General features: G+C 37.0%; 2 protein-coding genes across 2 annotated transcripts; one reads left to right on the top strand and one right to left on the bottom strand.

Annotated features, from left to right (window-relative positions):
- Positions 1–936: 936 nt before the first annotated feature.
- On the bottom strand, positions 937–7088 carry LOC107466946 (ARM REPEAT PROTEIN INTERACTING WITH ABF2). The gene is given in 18 exon segments (XM_016085945.3): positions 937–1410; positions 1551–1675; positions 1760–1877; positions 1964–2028; positions 2399–2478; positions 2597–2660; positions 2856–3058; positions 3188–3275; positions 3463–3531; positions 3653–3781; positions 3904–4011; positions 4601–4676; positions 4812–4906; positions 5027–5101; positions 5193–5313; positions 5412–5584; positions 6374–6537; positions 6667–7088. Coding segments are annotated over 18 exon segments (2094 nt in total). The 5' UTR covers positions 6914–7088; the 3' UTR covers positions 937–1316.
- Positions 7089–8810: 1722 nt separating this feature from the next.
- LOC127741614 (SNF2 domain-containing protein CLASSY 1-like) lies at positions 8811–9500 on the top strand. Its single transcript, XM_052254394.1, has 2 exons — positions 8811–9122; positions 9333–9500. Exons 1-2 carry the CDS (start codon positions 8811–8813, stop codon positions 9498–9500), a joined length of 480 nt encoding a protein of 159 aa, XP_052110354.1.
- Positions 9501–20122: the final 10622 nt, after the last annotated feature.

Raw genomic sequence — 20122 nt, 5'->3', positions numbered from 1 at the left:
GGTAAGTGGCGAGTGGCGACCAGGGTGGGTGGCACGGGCACATTTTATAGGAAGAAGAGGGACCCACAGTTACCTTTTAGTTAGTATTTCATTTTTCTTTCATTCTTAATTTCACACGATTGCTACTTTGCTAGTTTTAATCACCTACTAATAATTCACTTATTTATGTACTTATTTGTTTTGCAAAATAATTTAAGGACAAACAACCTAAAAGAATATTCTTGCCACCTATTTGAGTATTTGACCATTTTCTTTAGACTTAATTCACCCATGATAATAACACTAAAATTACTTATAAATTAAATAGCATTCACTATAAATAACTATGTAATTAATTTTGATAATAATTCAACATTTTTGTTAATTAATTTCAAACTATTTTTGTAAATTTTGTTATGAAGCTACAAATATTAAAATTCTTATTTTATTTAAATACTTACACGTCATTACAGAACAAGCTCAAGTCAACAAAATTATTTAACAAACAAAAAGGTAAAATGGTGCACTAAAAAAGTAAAGTGGTTACGGAAAGTAGCGCTCTCACCAGTCACCAGCAAAACTACGGTAGATCTATAAATTTGTCACTTATAAAGGAATAATTCAAAGACACATTGGCTGTTGGACTGTGTATTTGTCTGCATGCTACACAAATTCACAAAAGACCAAAACATCATCTTTTAAAAGGAGAACTTTTGAAAAAGAAAAAAAAAAAACTACTTGTTAATTAAATGAAGCATGGCCTGGGTCAGTTGACTACTAGCTTTAAGTCCTTCAATTTTAATTTACATCCAACCGAAACCCACATTGCAAGACTTTCTTGTAGACAAGATTTAATTATTTCAACACTGATTTGGATTTATTAGATGCAAGGCAAATTCCTTCCACACGACTATTTAACCGATATAATTGTCATATACTCAAATATATACATATACATTGGCTTAAAATATTATTACATCTATATCATTAACTCATCAACAATTTTAGTTCCCTGGATGTAGAATTAATTGAGAAATTGAAGTCAGAGAATATAACCATCACAATATTGCGAGACAAAAAACAACGTTCGTGAAGGTTATATTTGCTAAATATTTGCTAAATCTATGACAGTGAAGTTACAGGCAGGAAGGGGCTTACACAACTGAAGAAAAAATGAAGAGCTCAGGAATGGGATTATCTCATCTACCCAAGCTGTGTATACCACTATACGACTATACCAGATGGGAGGCCCCCCTTCCCAGCTTCAACAAAGAGGAACATCTACAACATTCTGTACATCACAATTGGTTAGAAGTCAAGAATGGAATGACTGCAAGTTACAGTCGAATGTTACGGGAGTTGGTCTTCATAAGAACTTTAATGAAGTAATTACGAATCTCTGGTATTATACGCTGAATCAGAAGAGAGTGCCTGTAAAGTGTAAACAATTGAGGAATATGAAAGTATAAGAGGCTCATGAATTAACAGAAACAATGCTTCTGAAAACCCTAAATTTCAGAGCTAAAGAAGTTACAAGGAGTAAACACAGGATTGGGAGAATCAGAAAATACCCAGGCCTTGCACTCAATTTATCAAATTGCTCCAATATAAAAAGGATGCACGAGTGCCTCAATGATACTGCACTAAATGCTTCTGAAAGTTCATACATACTTGACACGTTCTCCAGTGATATATCCTGTGACAAAAAACATCTGGTCATGCTGCGCTCATTTTTCCAGTCTAATATTACTGCAGCCATATGCAAGACTTGCTAGCTCACCTTTGCAATTGTGTATTCACAGAGCCTCTTAAGTCCTTCTAATAGATATTGATCAGCTGCTCGGAGAAGGTCTTGAGCTATATCCAGAGTGATTTCAGTTGATCCAGTATATATAAATCTGGACATCAATCAAATAAATAGAATATTAGTTGCCCAAAAACTAGAAAGTTTCTATAAAAGATATGGCTGCAGAATTTATTAGACCTCATCATCAGCTCAAAAATTTCCCATCTAATATTTGGAATCTCAATATCCTTTGCATCCTTCTCCTGACATGAATAGAACATTTGTATATTAGTGCCAGAAATCTAATAATCTATCTCGCTGCTTGAAATTGCAACACAAGCTTTATCAATTATATAAATTCTAAAAAAACAAATATTGCAGTATAAGTTATTAGAAGGTTGAAAGAATACAACAGCCGAAACCATGGGTGATAAACAATGTAAATTGTGAAACCAAGTGAAATCAACAATGAAGTTATCCTTGATATATGGCCTATACTCCTTTCTAGTTTTTCGTCAACAGAAATGGGGGAAAAGCATGCTTCTTCAGTTTCGCTTTGTTTCTTTCTTGAAGAGCTTTGGGTCAGGAAGGTAAGAGAAGATGACTTAGCGATAGTGATCAATATATACTTACCCTATAACCACCATCAAACATTGCACGAAATGCATCTGAAGACGCTAGTAGACATATTCTGTGAGCATAAAACCGTTTGCCTAAAAGGAACAACAAATATTACCTAGTTAGCTACACAAGTAAATAACCTACAACACCAGAGCAAGTATTTAAGTTTTCACGATGAAGCAATGTGGACAAAAACCCTAAACCGTCAACCTTCAACCAAAAATGTAACATCTGACAACGTGGCATTGTTTACAAACTTCTCCCCTAAATATACCTGCAAGAAATATTGATCTATGATCATAAACATTTATATAAAAAAGAGACATTTAATGGAAAAAAAGAAAAGAAAGGGAAAGGAGGGGGGGAGGAAAACTAGGTACATATATCCTCCTGAGATCGTATGAAAAGTGTCTTTCCCTTTTCAATTAACCTCTACGGAGGTTTTGAGTAAAGAGGCTAACCAAACTACCTGTGGTGTTGGAGAAAGGGGGGCAGCATCCATGGGAGACAAAGTTGAGGCTTTGTTGGCCAACTTGCATAAAGCAACAGCACCATCAAGTTGCTGCTTAGAGCCAGATGAGCCAAGAAGCCCAATAAGCAACTCGAGACCTGCATGTACAGATAGTCAGCTTCAAATTAGAACGAACTCAAAACTAGTTTATACAAGAAACACTGAAACAGCATGAGTGGAACTTAAAATAACAAATATACACACAACAAAATTTTAAAACAAATTATCAGTATAATAACACCACCATCATTTCCCAATCCAGTATTAATGACAACAAAAAAACATTAAACATAACATGTGAATGTGCAATGTGCTTACACGGCCACGAATCTTCTCTTCTAATCTTTTCAATGTCTTTGCAACACAATCTTTAGTTGCCTGCAACAGAAAACAATTACATATAGTTCAATATAGGTCCATTAGTCTGTTTACTTCAAGACCTTAAAGTTGGAAATATTCACATACAAATGCTAAGTACTTTGATTCCCACTAATATAGGGAACGTTAGCATAACCAACGAAATCAGAGCTGGTGTAGGTTTTAACAAATGAAGTGGAAAACTTACTTGAACGATAAACTCTCCTTCCTGCAACCTCTGAACTCCACCAACCCTAATAAAATCGGACACATTATCCTATGGCAGAAAATAAATAATCAAGTAAAAAACAGAGAACAATTAACTTTACAAGTGACATGCTTTTCAAGTAATTAAGAAAAGAATAACCATCACACAAGAATTCCCAGTTACATCGTACCTCATTATCTGCAAGACCATAAAGAGCAAAAGCAGCATTATGTTGCAAAGACCCATTTTTTGAATCAAGAAGATTCAGCAATGGCACCAAGCCACCATTATGTGCAAGGCCAGCTTGGTTATGTGTGTCCTGATTTTTGTTATAACAAAAATTTTAGTTATAATCTCCACACTTCGCCAAAGAAATTCTCATTCTTAATTTGCACAAGTTAACTAAAGCATGGAAATTAGAAAAAGAACCAAAGGAATAACCTGGGCTAATCTCCCCAACGCAAAGGCAGACATTTCTTGGAGTTGTACATCTGGAGATTGAAGCATCTCTATCAATGGCTGGACAGCACCTCTCTGTACAATATGAACCTAAAGATAAAGGTAAGTTTAAATGGCAAGGACTATACCAAGGAGATAAAATGTAAGTTTGAATCAGATTTCAGTTCTTGCAGTTTCCACCAATTTATGATTTTGGACCAATACCTTATTAAGTGGAAACAATATGTACTACTAAAAACCCAAATTGAGCAGAAAATTTTGGGATTAAAAAACCAGATGTGTTAACCTATAAAGGGACCAAGACTCGGACGGTCAGACCAGTGGTAAATATACATAATTGCATACTAAAGCTTGCTTAAATCTACAATATATGATGCATTATCGCAACATAGAAGCTCTCTTATCCATCAGTCTACAACCAATGGAATCTTTATTTAACAACCAAAAAGGAAAACTTAAAGAACACAAAGCAATCCAAACTTGGAAGTTGGAGGAGTAAACGGCCGACCCAACGAAATTTCAGTAGTCAACTGTCATCCTTTCCTCGCCACTTCAAAGGCAAAAAGCATAAAAGTATCATAAGGGTCCCTTCCTAAACAACTTCCCTCCTTTCCCTTCCATTAAAGTCCTAAGGTATAATAACACAAACCAATTCACACTAAAAAATATGCTTTATTACCTTACAATCTGAATCAGTTGCTGCAAACTGCCCAAGTAACAAGGCTGCTTCCCTCTGGCTTTCAGAGCAGCACGAGCTGTTCCATAAACATGTAGAATACATTAATGCACGCTGATGGTGGGGAATCATTGCGGGGGGGAAAAAACTTTGAGAACAAAAGGGGAGGAGACGGCATTCCAGTTTGTTAGGATCCAGAGAGCAGCCAATATACCTAAGTAATCCAATAACTGGTTGTAAAGCTCCAGCAAGAAGAACTTCTTTCTTTATATTAGGGGAAGAGTGAACCAGATTTCCAATCACACCAACCTGTAATACAATCCAATTCATTGCATATGCCAGATAACTGAAATAAGTTATGTAAAAGAACGCAGAGCTCAAATTATTGCAAGAATTAGCATCTGTATATTAAAGTTGCTCTGGCAATACCGCTTCATAATGAATAGCTGCATCTTCAGAGCGAAGCATTAGAATTAGATTTGGAAGAGCATTGCATTCAACGATCTGGCAAACCATGAAATGGTGTGACTTACTGATACAGTGGTACCATATACAACGTAATATAAATACCCAACTTTAGACAGAAATCACTTGCCTGATTTTTATTTTCATCATTTTTGAAAGCCAGGGTTCGCAGTGCACTAGCAGCTGCTCTTTGTACTTTTGGATCTGCAAATTCAAGCAAATGAACAAGTGGTGGAATTCCACCTTCCATCCTAAATATTAAGTCAAATAGTCAATATATTATTCAGAATATTGTTAAGAACTAAATAACAGGAACTATGCTTGTATGGATAATATTGGAGAACTAAACCTGACACGAGTTTTAATGCTGCTGTTCTCGTGAGCAAGATTAGTGATGGCATCTGCAGCCCTACGAATGAGACTATTAATGGCACGAGAAGTTAAACCATTCTTATGCCTCTTTAAAAGATCAACAAGATGAATCAAGGCACCACTGTCAACAATGAGCTGTTGATGTTCTGGCTGTAGAAATCATTTTAAATAAATTAGAAAAAACGGAGTATTAGTTCTAATTAAAAAGTTGGAAAGCAATTACATTATATACATAGTGCCATATACGTGATATAAGGTCTGTTCAAAAGCAACAGCGTCCTAGATTTGCTTAAGGTGCAAAGAATTACTAGAAGGCTCTTGATGTCATCTGGAATTTGTAACCATATGCATCATTACCACAATATTTTCTAGATTTCAATCAATTAAAAGCATCGTATCTTATCACAAATATGCATAGTCCCTTCCTATGATGTCTTTGTTTATTATTATTATTGTTATTATTGTTATTATTGATATCATTTCTTTGAAAGGGGATTGGAGTAACCAATAGTAGAACAAAAAGACTTGGAAAAGAACAAAATTGCAATTGACAGTTGATCAACATTTCCATGTAACACCTTGAAATAAATGCATGCCTGCGGATTCAGGAACAGCTCCATTCAAGATATCATCGTGATCAAAATTCTATAGGCAGATGCAGAAATTGCAACCACAGGCATAATCTTTGTTGCTTCTCTCTATTTTAAAATCAAGGCATCATATAGCCAAAAAGAACTGCGGCAGCTCAATTCAAATTGAAGAATACAATTTATAATTGCATCCATAAAGCTAATTTAACAAAGGAAACTCTTCCTCCAACACGCTACAAATTTACAATTGATCGTTATCATCCTAAAAAATCGATCTCAACTAGCAGAATGCCAGAATTACATGAACCAGCAGCTCAAATAACTCACAACTTGCACAAAACGAAGTTACCTTGACGGCAAGTAGTCCTAGTGCGAAAGCGCTCCCTTTCTCAACCTCATGCTCAAACGGCAACGGCTTCTGCACACGGTCGTCGTCGCCGATAGGTGGCGCCTGAAGGTGCCTAACCAGAGCTCGAATAGCGCCTCCTTCGACAATCACGTTAGCAACTTCCTCTGCAAATCAAACGATTCACAGAAGAGCACATGCATGCAGAAAAGATAAGAAACACCTCAATCGTCGCCGAAATTCAAGGGAAAAGGAGCTACGGAAGAGTATATCGAAGGCGAGGCATAGGAACTTACCGTTCTTGGCGAGATCGGCGAGCGTGTGAGTGGCGCGCTTAGCGGCAGCTCGATCGGCTTCGTTCCACGTGAAGGTGGAGTCAAGGACGCGGACCTGCTCAGAGGCTTGGCAGAGGATAGCGGCGCGCTCGTCGGCCGTTGGCGGTGGCGGCGAGATCTGGCGGTTGGCATGGAGCTGGTCATCGAGCTTGCGCTTCTGGCCCTTCCTCTCGGAGAGGCTGTGGACGTGGCGCTTGTGAAGCTCCATGAAGACGAAGAAGAAGGCTCTTGTGTGCGTCCTTGTATGTGTGAGCTCTGTTAAGTGTTAACAGAAATGGTAGAGACGAGAGAGAGAGAGAGAGAGAGAGAGAGAGAGAAGTGAGAGAACATGGAACTTGGGATTCATTTGAAGGAGTGACAGAGAGGGTGGGGTGTTTTGGGAATTGAAAAATAAAAATTATTGGCTGATGTACTAAATTGAGTAAATTCTCTCTTTCGGTTGGATATATGTGAATAATCCAATAACATTAAATATTATGCTTAGTTTGAAAACAAACAAAGTAATAAAATAAAATGAGAAAACTTGGAAATGAAATTTTGTGCTAAGGTGTTTTAAGTGAAATTTGAATTGATATCTCATTCTCGTCAAATTTTATGGGTACGTCTAAAATAAATATAATATTTATTTATTTATTAGATGTGCTATATTTATATAAATTATTAGATTTTATTAGATAAAAATCAAAGATTAATATAATAGAAGAGTATTGATAAATTCTAATAAATATAAAATATCTTAGTACATAAATAAATATTTTAAATAACAAAGTGGATAACATCATACTAGCAGATGGTCTGGACTGTTATAGATGATATTACAGTCGGAGCTTGGATCGATGTGCCTGTTAGGGGTGGCAAGCGGGGAAGCCCGCCCCACCCCGCCTAGTGAGGCAGTTCTAGAATCCTAGCCCGCCCCGCCTAATTGCGGGCTAGCGGGCTAAACCCGCTAAAACTCCTCTTTTTTTTTACTATTAACTACTAAGTAATATATATAATTTCACAATCATATTAATAAATTTATAATTTCTAATGACAAAAAAATTATATTTTTTATATTCACAAGCATTAAAGTCTTTGTAATTATAAATATCTAATAAATATAATTATAAACCAAATTTTCATTCAAAATATAAGTATAAATATTATATCCAAAGTAAAATAAACATAATCCAAAACATAACTATAAATATTGTTTCCAAAATAACATAAACATAATTCAAAACACTCAATTTTTATCTTCATGCTCTTGTAAGTTAGGTTGGGAAAAGTTAGGTTTTGGCAAAAAAATTGCAAAAATACCCCCTCACTAAAAAAAACCTTAGCCCTGCGGGGAAGCCCGCCCTGCCCCCGCCAAAGCCCACAGTTTAAGCGGTTCGGGTTAGGCGGGCTTTTACTATTTGGCGGTTCTGATTTTCCAGCCCAACCCGCCTTTTTTGGCGGGTTACGCGGGTCGGGCCAGTGGGTTTAGGCCCGTTTGCCACCCCTAGTGCCAGCAAGAGCGCTAGGCTCCCATAGGGAAGTGGATTGTAAGGTCCTACATCGGTTGGGGAGGGGAACGAAGCATGCCTTATAAGGGTGTGGATACCTCTCCCTAGCATGACGCGTTTTGACGAGTGAGTGTGGGGGATTCAACATTCAGTGTGGCACCAAGAGGAGAGGCAGAACGTCGGCTAGAACATGATAATGTGTGGGCATTAATTCCGAATCTTCAAAAGAAGTTGCACCTCCACCAAAAGAAAGCTTTTGAGTTTCTTTGGAAAAACATTACCGGGTCTACAGAACTAGCACTTATGGACAAGAACTCCAGAAAAAAAGGTGGCTGTGTGATATCTCATACTCCAGGAGCTGGAAAAACTTTCATGATTATTGCTTTTCTTGTTAGCTACTTAAAGTTATTCTCGGGAAAGAAACTATAGAGAATTTATCAAGTGGGAGATTCCAATACCGATGTATCTAATTCATGGTCGAAGAACCTACTACAGGGTATTCCACCAGAAACAATCAATGGTTTTTCCTCGAATGCCAAAGCCCACGAAGGATGTCAGCATGTTTTAAATTGCCTAGAGAAAATACAAAAGTGGCATTCACACCCAACTGATCTAATCATGGGATATACTTCATTTTTGACATTGATGCGAGAGGATTTGAAGTACGCACATAGAAAATATATGGTTAAAGTTCTGAGGAAAAGTCCCGGACTCTTAGTATTGGATGAAGGGCACAATCCGAGAAGCACTAAGTCCATGTTGAGGAAAGTTTTGATGAAGGTACAAACAGAATTGAGAATACTGCTGTCTGGTACATTGTTTCAGAATAATTTCTGTGAATACTTTAACACTCTCTTGTTGGCAAGACTAAAATTTGCATATGAGGTGCTGAAAGTATTAGACCCCAAATACAAGAAGAAGAAAGGAAAAGTATGGGTAGTGGAGTACTAGGCAAGAAAATTCTTCATAGAAGTATTCTCTAGGAAAATTGACTCGAACAATGGTTAGGAGAGGATGCAAGGTCTTAACATGTTGAGAAATTTAACAAATAGTTTTGTGGATGTTTATGAATGTAGTAGCTCGGATGACCTGCCCGGTTTGTAAATTTATACTTTGTTGTTGAACACAACCGATATGCAGCATGAGATGTTGAAGAGGCTGCACAAGAAAATGCAAATGAATGATGAAAGAATGGAGAGTGCAGAGGAAGAGAGGGAGAACAAGAAGGAAGGAGAGGCTGAATGGAAACATGAGGCTGGGGCAGATTGCAAAAGTAGTTATCAATCAAAGAATCCACCCCCACCTTAAGCTTGAATTTCAGACAATTTGGGGATCCAAATTATCAATCAAATCACATTCTTTTGGCTACACCAAGCAAGTCCTTCAGTTTTCCATGGCGCACCATCTAATCAAGAATTTCATCCTCAAATTCCACGGCAGAACTCTTGAGCTCATCCTGTTCAGTGTTCCTTGCTGAAAAGACCAGTTCAGACAACTGGTCCTTCTTGGCCTGATGGCAGTATTTCATGTACTCGGTGGTCCCATGTGTTATGAGATGATAAGTGTAGATCACCTTCTTTTGGCCCAGCCTATAAGCACAGCTGATAGCTTTCCTTTCGACCGAGGGGTTCCAAACCACATTTAGCAGCACCACCCTCGAAGCACCAACTAGACTGATTCCTTCACAACAAGCTTCAGTGGATGCAAGCAAGATTTTTGCTTGGCTGTTTGGATAATTGAAGGAATGAATGAGTAACTGCCTTTGGTTTTTATCCAGCTTTCTACTCATGTAGAACACTTCTTTTTTCTCAATCCAATTGAAAATTGACTTTAATTGTTCCATGATTAAAGTCAAAGGATCAAGGAACTGGCTGAACACAAGCACTTTCTCATTCATTGCATCACAGATCCTTACCAAATCTTGACATTGACGCGAGAGAATTCGAAGTATGCACATAGAAAGTATATGGCTAAAGTTCTGAGGGAAAGTCTCGGACTCTTAGTATCGGGATGAAGGGCACAATCCGAGAAGTACTAAGTCTAGGTTGAGGAAAGTTTTTATGAAGGTACAAACAGAATTGAGAATATTGCTGGCTGGTACATTGTTTCAGAATAATTTTTGTGAATACTTCAACACTCTCTTGTTGGCAAGACCAAAGTTTGCATATGAGGTGTTGAAAGTATTAGACCCGAAATACAAGAAAAAGAAAGGAAAAGTGAGGGTAATGGAGTATCGGGCAAGGAAATTCTTCATAGAAGTGTTCTCTAGGAAAATTGACTCGAACAATGGTGAGGAGAGGATGCAAGGTCTTAACATGTTGAGAAATTTAACAAATGGTTTTATGGATGTTTATGAAAGTAGTAGCTCGGATGACCTGCCCAATTTGCAAATTTATACTTTGTTGATGAACACAACCGATATGCAGCATGAGATGTTGAAGAGGCTGCACAAGAAAATGTAGATGAATGATGAAAAAATGGAGAGTGCAGAGGAAAAGAGGGAGAACAAGAAGGAAGGAGAGGCTGAAGGGAAGCATGAGGCTGAGGCGGATTGCAAAAGTAGTTATCAATTAAAGAATCCACTCCCACCTTAAGCTTGAATTTCAGACAATTTTGGGATCCAAATTATCAATCAAAGTACATTCTTTTGGCTACACCAAATAAGTCCTTCAATTTCCCATGGCACACCATCTAATCGAGAATTTCATCCTCAAATTCCACGGCAAAACTCTTGGGCTCATCCTGTTCAATGTTCCTTGCTGAAAAGACCAGTTCAGGCAACTGGTCCTTCTTGGCCTCAGTTTGTATACTCAGTGGTCCCATGTGTTATGAGATGATAAGTGTAGACTTTCTTTTGGCCCAGCCTATAAGCACAGCTGATAGCTTGCTTTTAGACCGAAAGGTTCCAAACCACATCTAGCAGCACCACCCTCGAAGCACCAAACAGACTGATTCCTTCACAACAAGCTTTAGTGGATGCAAGCAAAATCTTTGCTTGGCTGTTTGGATAATTGATGGAATGAATGAGTAACTGCCTTTGGTTCTTATCCAGCTTTCCACTCATGTAGAACATTTCTTTTTTCTCAATCTAATAGAAAATCGACTTTAATTGCTCCGTGATTAAAGTCAATGGATCAAGGAACTAGCTGAACATAAGCACTTTCTCATTCATTGCATCACAGATCCTTACAATGCAAAATCTTGACATTGATGCGAGAGGATTCAAACTACGCACATAGAAAGTATATGGCTAAAGTTTTTAGGGAAAGTCCCGAACTCTTAGTATTGGATGAAGGGCACAATCTGAGAAGCACTAAGTCCAGGTTGAGAAAAGTTTTGATGAAGGTACAAATAGAATTGAGAATATTGCTGTCTGGTACATTGTTTCAGAACAATTTCTGTGAATACTTCAACACTCTCTTGTTGGCAAGACCAAAGTTTGCATATGAGGTGCTGAAAGTATTAGACCCAAAATACAAGAAGAAGAAAGGAAAAGTGAGGGCAGTGGAGTACCGGGCAAGGAAATTCTTCATAGAAGTATTCTCTAGGAAAATCGACTCGAACAATGGTGAGGAGAGGATGCAAGGTCTTAACATGTTGAAAGATTTAACAAATGGTTTTATGGATGTTTATGAAGGTAGTAGCTCAGATGACCTGCCCGATTTGCAAATTTATACTTTGTTGATTAACACAACCAATATGCAACATGAGATGTTGAAGAGGCTGCACAAGAAAATACAGATGAATGATGAAAGAATTGAGAGTGCAGAGGAAAAGAGGGAGAACAAGAAGGAAGGAGAGGCTGAAGGGAAACATGAGGCTGGGGCGGATTGCAAAAGTAGTTATCAATCAAAGAATCCATTCCCACCTTAAGCTTGAAATTCAGACAATTTTGGGATCCAAATTATCAATCAAATCACATTCTTTTGGCTACACCAAACAAGTCCTTCAGCTTCCCATGGCACACCATCTAATCGAGAATTTCATCCTCGAATTCCATGGTAGAACTCTTGGGCTCATTCTGTTCAGTGTTCCTTGCTGAAAAGACCAGTTCAGACAACTGGTCCTTCTTGGCCTGATGGCAGTATTTCATGTACTCGGTGGTCCTATGTGTTATGAGATGATAAGTGTAGATCACATTCTTTTGGCCCAGCCTATAAGCACAACTGATAGCTTTTCTTTTGACCGAGGGGTTCCAAACCACATCTAGCAGCACCACCATCGAAGCACCAACCAGACTGATTCCTTCACAACAAGCTTCAGTGGATGCAAGTAAGATTTTTGCTTGGCTATTTGGATAAGTGAAGGAATGAATGAGTAACTACTTTTGGTTCTTATCCAGCTTTCCACTCATGTAGAACACTTCTTTTTTCTCAATTTAATTGAAAACTGACTTTAATTGTTCCATGATTAAAGTCAAAGGATCAAGGAACTGGCTGAACACAAGCAATTTCTCATTCATTGCATCATAGATCCTTACAAAATCTTGACATTGACGCGAGAGGATTCGAAGTATGCACATAGAAAGTATATGGCTGAAGTTCTGAGGGAAAGTCCCGAACTCTTAGTATTGGATGAAGGGCACAATCCGAGAAGCACTAAGTCCAGGTTGACGAAAGTTTTTACGAAGGTACAAACAGAATTGAGAATATTGCTGGCTGGTACATTGTTTCAGAACAATTTCTGTGAATACTTCAACACTCTCTTGTTGGCAAGACCAAAGTTTGCATATGAGGTGCTGAAAGTATTAGACCCGAAATACAAGAAGAAGAAAGGAAAAGTGAGGGTAGTGGAGTATCAGGCAAGGAAATTATTCATAGAAGTGTTCTCTAGGAAAATCGACTCGAACAATGGTGAGGAGAGGATGCAAGGTCTTAACATGTTGAGAAATTTAACAAATGGTTTATGGATGTTTATGAAAGTAGTAGCTCGGATGACCTGCCCAGTTTGCAAATTTATACTTTGTTGATGAACACAACCGATATGCAGCTTGAGATGTTGAAGAGGCTGCACAAGAAAATGCAGATGAATAATGAAAGAATGGAGAGTGCAGAGGAAGAGAGGGAGAACAAGAAGGAAGGAGAGGTTGAAGGGAAGCATGAGGCTGGGGCGGATTGCAAAAGTAGTTATCAATCAAAGAATCCACTCCCACCTTAAGCTTGAATTTCAGACAATTTTGGGATCCAAATTATCAATCAAATCACATTCTTTTGGCTACACCAAACAAGTCCTTCAGTTTCCCATGGTGCACCATCTAATCGAGAATTTCATCCTCGAATTCCACGGCAAAACTCTTGGGCTCATCCTGTTCAATGTTCCTTGCTGAAAAGACCAGTTCAGACAACTGGTCCTTCTTTGCCTAAGTTTATGTACTCGGTGGTCCCATGTGTTATGAGATGATAAGTGTAGACCACCTTCTTTTGGCCCAGCCTATAAGCACAGTTGATAGCTTTCCTTTAGACCGAGGGGTTCCAAACCACATCTAGCAGCACCACCCCCGAAGCACCAAACAGACTGATTCCTTCACAACAAGCTTTAGTGGATGCAAGCAAAATCTTTGCTTGGCTATTTGGATAATTAAAGGAATGAATGAGTAACTGCCTTTGGTTGTTATCCAGCTTTTCACTCATGTAGAAATTTTCTTTTTGCTCAATCCAATTTGAAAATTGAATTTAATTGCTCCATGATTAAAGTCAAATGATCAAGGAACTGGCTGAACATAAGCACTTTCTCATTCATTGCATCACAGATCCTTACAAAATCTTGACATTGATGCGAGAGGATTCGAAGTACGCACATAGAAAGTATATGGCTAAAGTTCTTAGGAAAAGTGTCGGACTCTTAGTATTGGATGAAGGGCACAATCCGAGAAGCACTAAGTCTAGGTTGAGGAAAGTTTTTATGAAGGTACAAACAGAATTGAGAATACTGCTGTCTGGTACATTGTTTTAGAATAATTTATGTGAATACTTCAACACTCTCTTGTTGGCAAGACCAAAGTTTGCATATGAGATGCTGAAAGTATTAGACCCAAAATACAAGAAAAAGAAAGGAAAAGTGAGGGCAGTGGAGTACTGGGCAAGGAAATTCTTCATAGAAGTGTTCTCTAGAAAAATCTACTCGAACAATGGCGAGGAGAGGATGCAAGGCCTTAACATGTTGAGAAATTTAACAAATGGTTTTATGGATGTTTATGAAGGTAGTAGCTCGGATGACCTGCCCAATTTGCAAATTTATACTTTGTTGATGAACACAACCGATATGCAGCATGAGATGTTGAAGAGGCTGCACAAGAAAATGCATATGAATGATGAAAGAATAGAAAGTGCAGAGGAAGAGAGGGAGAACAAGAAGGAAGGAGAGGCTGAAGGAAAGCATGAGGCTAGGGCGGATTGCAAAAGTCATTATCAACCAAAGAATCCACTTCCACCTTAAGCTTGAATTTTAGACAATTTTGGGATCCAAATTATCAATCAAATCACATTCTTTTGGCTACACCAAACAAGTCCTTCAGTTTCCCATGGCGCACCATCTAATCGAGAATTTCATCCTTGATTTCCACGGCAAAACTCTTGGGCTCATCCTGTTTAGTGTTCCTTGCTGAAAAGACCAGTTATTTTGGCCTGATGGCAGTATTTCATGTACTCGGTAGTCCCATGTGTTATGAGATGATAAGTGTAGACCACCTTCTTTTGGCCCAGCCTATAAGCACAGCTGATAGCTTGCCTTTCGACTGAGGGGTTCCAAACCACATCTAGCAACACCACCCTCGAATCACTAACCAGACTGATTCCTTCACAACAAGCTTTAGTGGATGCAATAAGATCTTTGCTTGGCTGTTTGGATGATTGAAGGAATGAATAAGTAACTGCCTTTGGTTCTTATCCAGCTTTCCACTCATGTAAAACACTTCTTTTTTCTCAGTCCAATTGAAAATTGACTTTAATTGCTCCATGATTAAAGTCAAAGGATCAAGGAACTGGTTGAACACAAGCACTTTCTCATTCATTGCATCTCAAATCCTTACAAAATCCACCAAAAATATTTTTTTGACACCAACAATAGGATTCAGTTTGAGGGCTTTCAATTGTTCCATGTCAACAAGAGCTCTTTCCTTAGGTGAAAGAGTGCAGCAAAGGAAAAGAGATGAATGGACAGACACCAAGGCCGACTTGCCATCAAAAGGCAGTGTATTTGGATATCCTTCAATGCCCTCAAGAAGTGATTTTTGAAAATCACCCGGCATCAAAGTCACCACGAAATCTTTCACGCCAGGAAGATAGAATTGTAGAGTAACTTTGAGTTTGTTTAGGGTAACATTATTTATTTGTAAAAGATTTATAACATTCATTCTCCTTTATTGAAAATTAGCGAATAAAATTTTGAAATTCTTCTTATTGGACAGAAAAGAGGACAGTTCAAATAAAATGGCACAACCAGGATGGCTTGAAAATTTTGATTTGGGCTCGACTCAAAAAAGATACCAAACCTTTGCTACTATGCTTATTGTTGGACTTCAATTCGCTTGTGCCTATGGAAACTTTAGTGTTCTTGCCTTCATACCCTTGAGAGATCCTATCGAACCAGGTGCTTATCATCTTCTCCTAACTGCACTTTTGTGTAACTTAGTAGCACCTGTTACATTTGGGATTTTCAGTGATAAGTTTGGAAGAATAAGGGCTTTTGATATCATTCTCATGGTGTTCATGGTGGTCTGTTTCTTATATTTTTCTGGTTTAGTGGTCCCTCTTAAGTTTTATATAGTCATTGCTTCTCATGAGGGTGCTACATCCACCGTTGGTCCGATATTCATTTCCAAAATGATGGCAAACAAAATGAACTGTGGAAGCCTCATTGCGATGCAATAAACCTCAAAGTTGCTCTACAATTTTATTACAGTCATAAGCTTCTTTTGATCTTTGACGTTCTAAAAGATATATATCATCATTTATGTTATGAACTGCAGGTTGGTTGTGTTGAGACTGTCGAAACGTAACAGAACACAGAAGCTCCGGCAACCAATGGTAAGCACAAGTTTGTCCATCATGAAGACCCTGGAATATATTGCATACTCTGCCATTGGATGGTCATAAACATAAAAGGCATGACGTTACCCTTTGTAAGTAGAATCCCTTCATTGATGAACTAGGACATCAAGGTTGATGTTAACCATTATTTCTTGAACTATAATACTCACTTCATCCAATAATCAATGCTTAATTTTGTTAATTGATGCCTTGTGTTGATTTGAACTATGGGATGAGCTTGTTTGCATGCTTCTATTGTACATATGTAATACAGACGAGTGAGTATCCCGGAGAAGAATCAAGAAAGAAGCTGCTATCTGATGGGCCTAATGGCTTATGCTTCGATGAGACTGAATTTGGTGTCCGAGAAGGTGGTTACTCTAACAAGGAAGGCACAGTTTGGGACCTGATTCCAGTAGATACTAAGCAAAACCTGTATGCTCATCAGCTTGAACGTTTTGAATTCCTTTGGAAAAACTTGGCAGGAACCGTGGAGCTTTCTAAATTGAAGAGTTGTGACTCAAACGGCACAGGTGGATGCATCATTTATCATGCTCCAGAAACTGGAAAGACTCGGCTGACCATCATGTTTCTTCAGACGTTATTGGAAGTGTTTCCAGATTGCCATCCCATCATTATTGCTCCTACTAGCTTACTGCTAACTTGGAAAGATGAGTTTAGAAAGTGGGACAATGAGATTCTATTCCATAATTTGAGCAATTAAGACACATCAGGAAAAGAGCACCTAGCTGCATGAAGCAAAGTTGCGGGGTTTACTCCAAGCCAGAAGGATATCCAGATGGTGAAGTTGTATTATTGGTTCAAAAAACCAAGTATTCTTGGAATCAGCTACAGTTTATTTTAGAGGCTTATCGGCGTAAAGCATGATAGAAGCTTGAAGGAGAAAGCTACCAGAGGGGTTATGGAAAAAATCCTGCTTGTACAATACATTTATTTAATTCAAAAATTTATATATAATTTAATAATATTATTATTCAAAAAAATACACAAAAAAATATACCGTTTTATTAGGTTATATTTAAATATTATGGTATAATAATGAAATTATTAGATAAAATACAAGTATAAATATTATTAATATTTTGATAATTAAAAATAATTTTTAATTTTTAATTTTATTTTTATAAATTATGATAATGTGTATTTTTAACAATATTATTAAAACTAAATGATATTAAAAAATATAAATTATTAAAAAAAAGTGATATACAGGTTATAAGACTTATAGAACTTATTAATACAATTAAAAAGAAATAGAAAAATTAATAAATACAATCACACAATTACCAAATACATACGTTTAGCAAATTTTAAAAAAATTATGGTCATCAACAAATTCTAGTTGTGCAAAAAATTAGCAAGAATGGAAAGGGAGAAAGAGTAAGAGAAAGAGGTACGAAATTATTTTAGAGGAGATTGTAGAGAATATATATATTAGGGAAGTCACATAGGGCATGCTATCACTATAAATACAGAACCTTTAATGTAAACAAAGTTGCTTAGCAATAATTTTTAGATTAATATTACTCATCTCATAAACTATTCTTTGCTCTCTCTTTCTTCTAATTGTTTTCAATCTTTCATAATTTTAACATGGTATCAGGTCAGTGGTTTGATCCATGGCTTTACTTGTGAATTCAACAAATCAAAAAAAACTTTCTTACTCCTATCTTGGATAAGTTTGAAGAAACAAATTTTGTTACATGGCAGCAATAAGCACTCTTCACAATCAAAGGACAAAATCTAAAAGATCACATAGTTAAAGGAAAGGTGCCTGCTAAATTTGAATATGAAAAACAAAGACTATTGACAAGATTTCTTCAATATATTCAGAATGCATGCAACAAGACTATAATCTGTGTTCTTGGTTCTTAGCATCTGTAGATTCTTCCTTCAAGAATCTAATCGAATTGTTCATTGTAAATCAGCTTTGGAAATTTGGCAGAAACTTCAAGATTATTCTACAGAATCAACTAAAACAAAGATCAAGCAATTGAGGAATCAATTAAAGATGACCAAGAAAAAGAACTTTACCATATCCAAGTAGTTGTCAAAAATAAAGAAAATTGCATATTCGTTAATAGCAATTGGTTTGATTCTGGTATCCTGATTCTGGTGCCTCTCACCACCTCACTAATGATGCATCCAGTTTGATTTCACCCTCAGATTACGCAGGACCCGATCAATTGTACATAGCCAATGGTTCACGTTTGCCTATCTCTAAATCTGGTTATTCATATGTTAAGAATTCATCTAACAATCATGTTTTCATTTTAAAGAATCTTTTACATATTCCTCAAATAGCTAAAAACTTAATTAGTGTCTTAAGATTCTGTTTGGACAATAATGTCTTTTTTGAATTTCATCCATTTCATTGTGTGGTTAAATCACAGGATACCAAGCAGATGCTCCTTCACAGACAACTTAAACATGGGTTGTATGTGTTTGATCAATTTTGTATTCCAAAACCATGTTATGATCATTCAAACTTTGCCTTTTTAGCCACTTGTAGGAGGAATTGGAGTTGTGGCATAAACTCCTAGGCTACCATCTCCAATTATTGTTGAATCTGTTCTTAAAAAGTGTAATATTCTATTTTATAATACAATTGATTCAGAATCTTTTGTTTTTGAAGCATGCTGTAAAGGAAAAATGTAGAATTTACAGTTTTCTTATTCTAAAACTATTTATACTACACCGTTACAATTGGTTTTCTTAGATATTTGGGGCCCTGCTCCTTCTATATCTCGTTTTGGTTTTCGTTATTACTTGAGTATTGTGGATGCCTTCACTAGATATACATGTATTTACTTATTAACTACCAAGTCTCAATTGTTTACAATCTTACAACAATACAAATCTATGATGAAAACTCAGACAGGTCAAGTTCTTAAATCTATTCAAACGAATAATGCTAAAGTTCTTATAAAATGAATTCAAAACCTTTCTCAATATTAATGGCATCGTTCATAGATTGTCATGTCCTGATACTCACTAGCAACAAGGTGTTATAGAGAGAAAGTATAGACATATTTGTGAAATGGGACTTACCCTTTTTGCTGCTGCACATTTGTCAAAACTGCTACTTTTCTTATCAATCGACTGCCCACCAAGATCCTTAATATGAAATCACCTTTTGAGCTCTTCATTTCAAGCCCCCTTGGTTATTCTATTTTAAAGGTTTTTGGGTGCGCTTGTTATCCAAACTTAAGACCCTTTAATAAATATAAATTAGACTATAGGTCTGAACAATGTTTTTTTTTGTTACGCTCCTTTCTCAAAAGGGTTTAAATATTTAAAACAAGATGGTACGGTTGTTATTGCACATAATGTTATTTTTTATGAAAACGTTTTTTCTTTTTTCTCATTTTTTCATAAGAATGTTGTCTCTGACTCATCATTAACCTCTTTTTATGAGCATAAGATGTTACCTCAGATTCCTATTTCAAATTCTGCTACATCACATTTACCTTGTATCCGAAGTTCAGCTCCACCTACTTCAACTATACTTTCTGACTCTAATACAAATTCCCCTCCTCCAACTAACAATACTTCATCATCTATTAATCAATCACCTTCTGAGGTGGTTACTACAGATTCTGCACCAGTATTGATTTCTGATTTTGAAATTCAACCTCCAAAGTTACCTATCATAGAATCTTTATCTTCTCACTATACTCATGCTATGGTAACTCGTTCTAAAGCTGGTATCTCTAAGCCTAAGGCTTTTATTGCACATTCTAATCATATTGACTTGGTTAATAATGTTCCTAGGACACCTTCTCAAGCTATGCACTCCTCTCATTGACTTCAAGTCATGAAAGAGGAATATACTGCTTTCTTGAAAAATAAAACTTAGCATTTAGTCCAGCCACCAATCAA

Source organism: Arachis duranensis, chromosome 9 (assembly GCF_000817695.3).
Source record: "Arachis duranensis cultivar V14167 chromosome 9, aradu.V14167.gnm2.J7QH, whole genome shotgun sequence".
NCBI classification, from domain to species: Eukaryota; Viridiplantae; Streptophyta; class Magnoliopsida; order Fabales; family Fabaceae; genus Arachis; species Arachis duranensis.
Note: the sequence above shows the minus strand (reverse complement) of the source record. Positions and strands in the feature narration are given on the sequence as shown.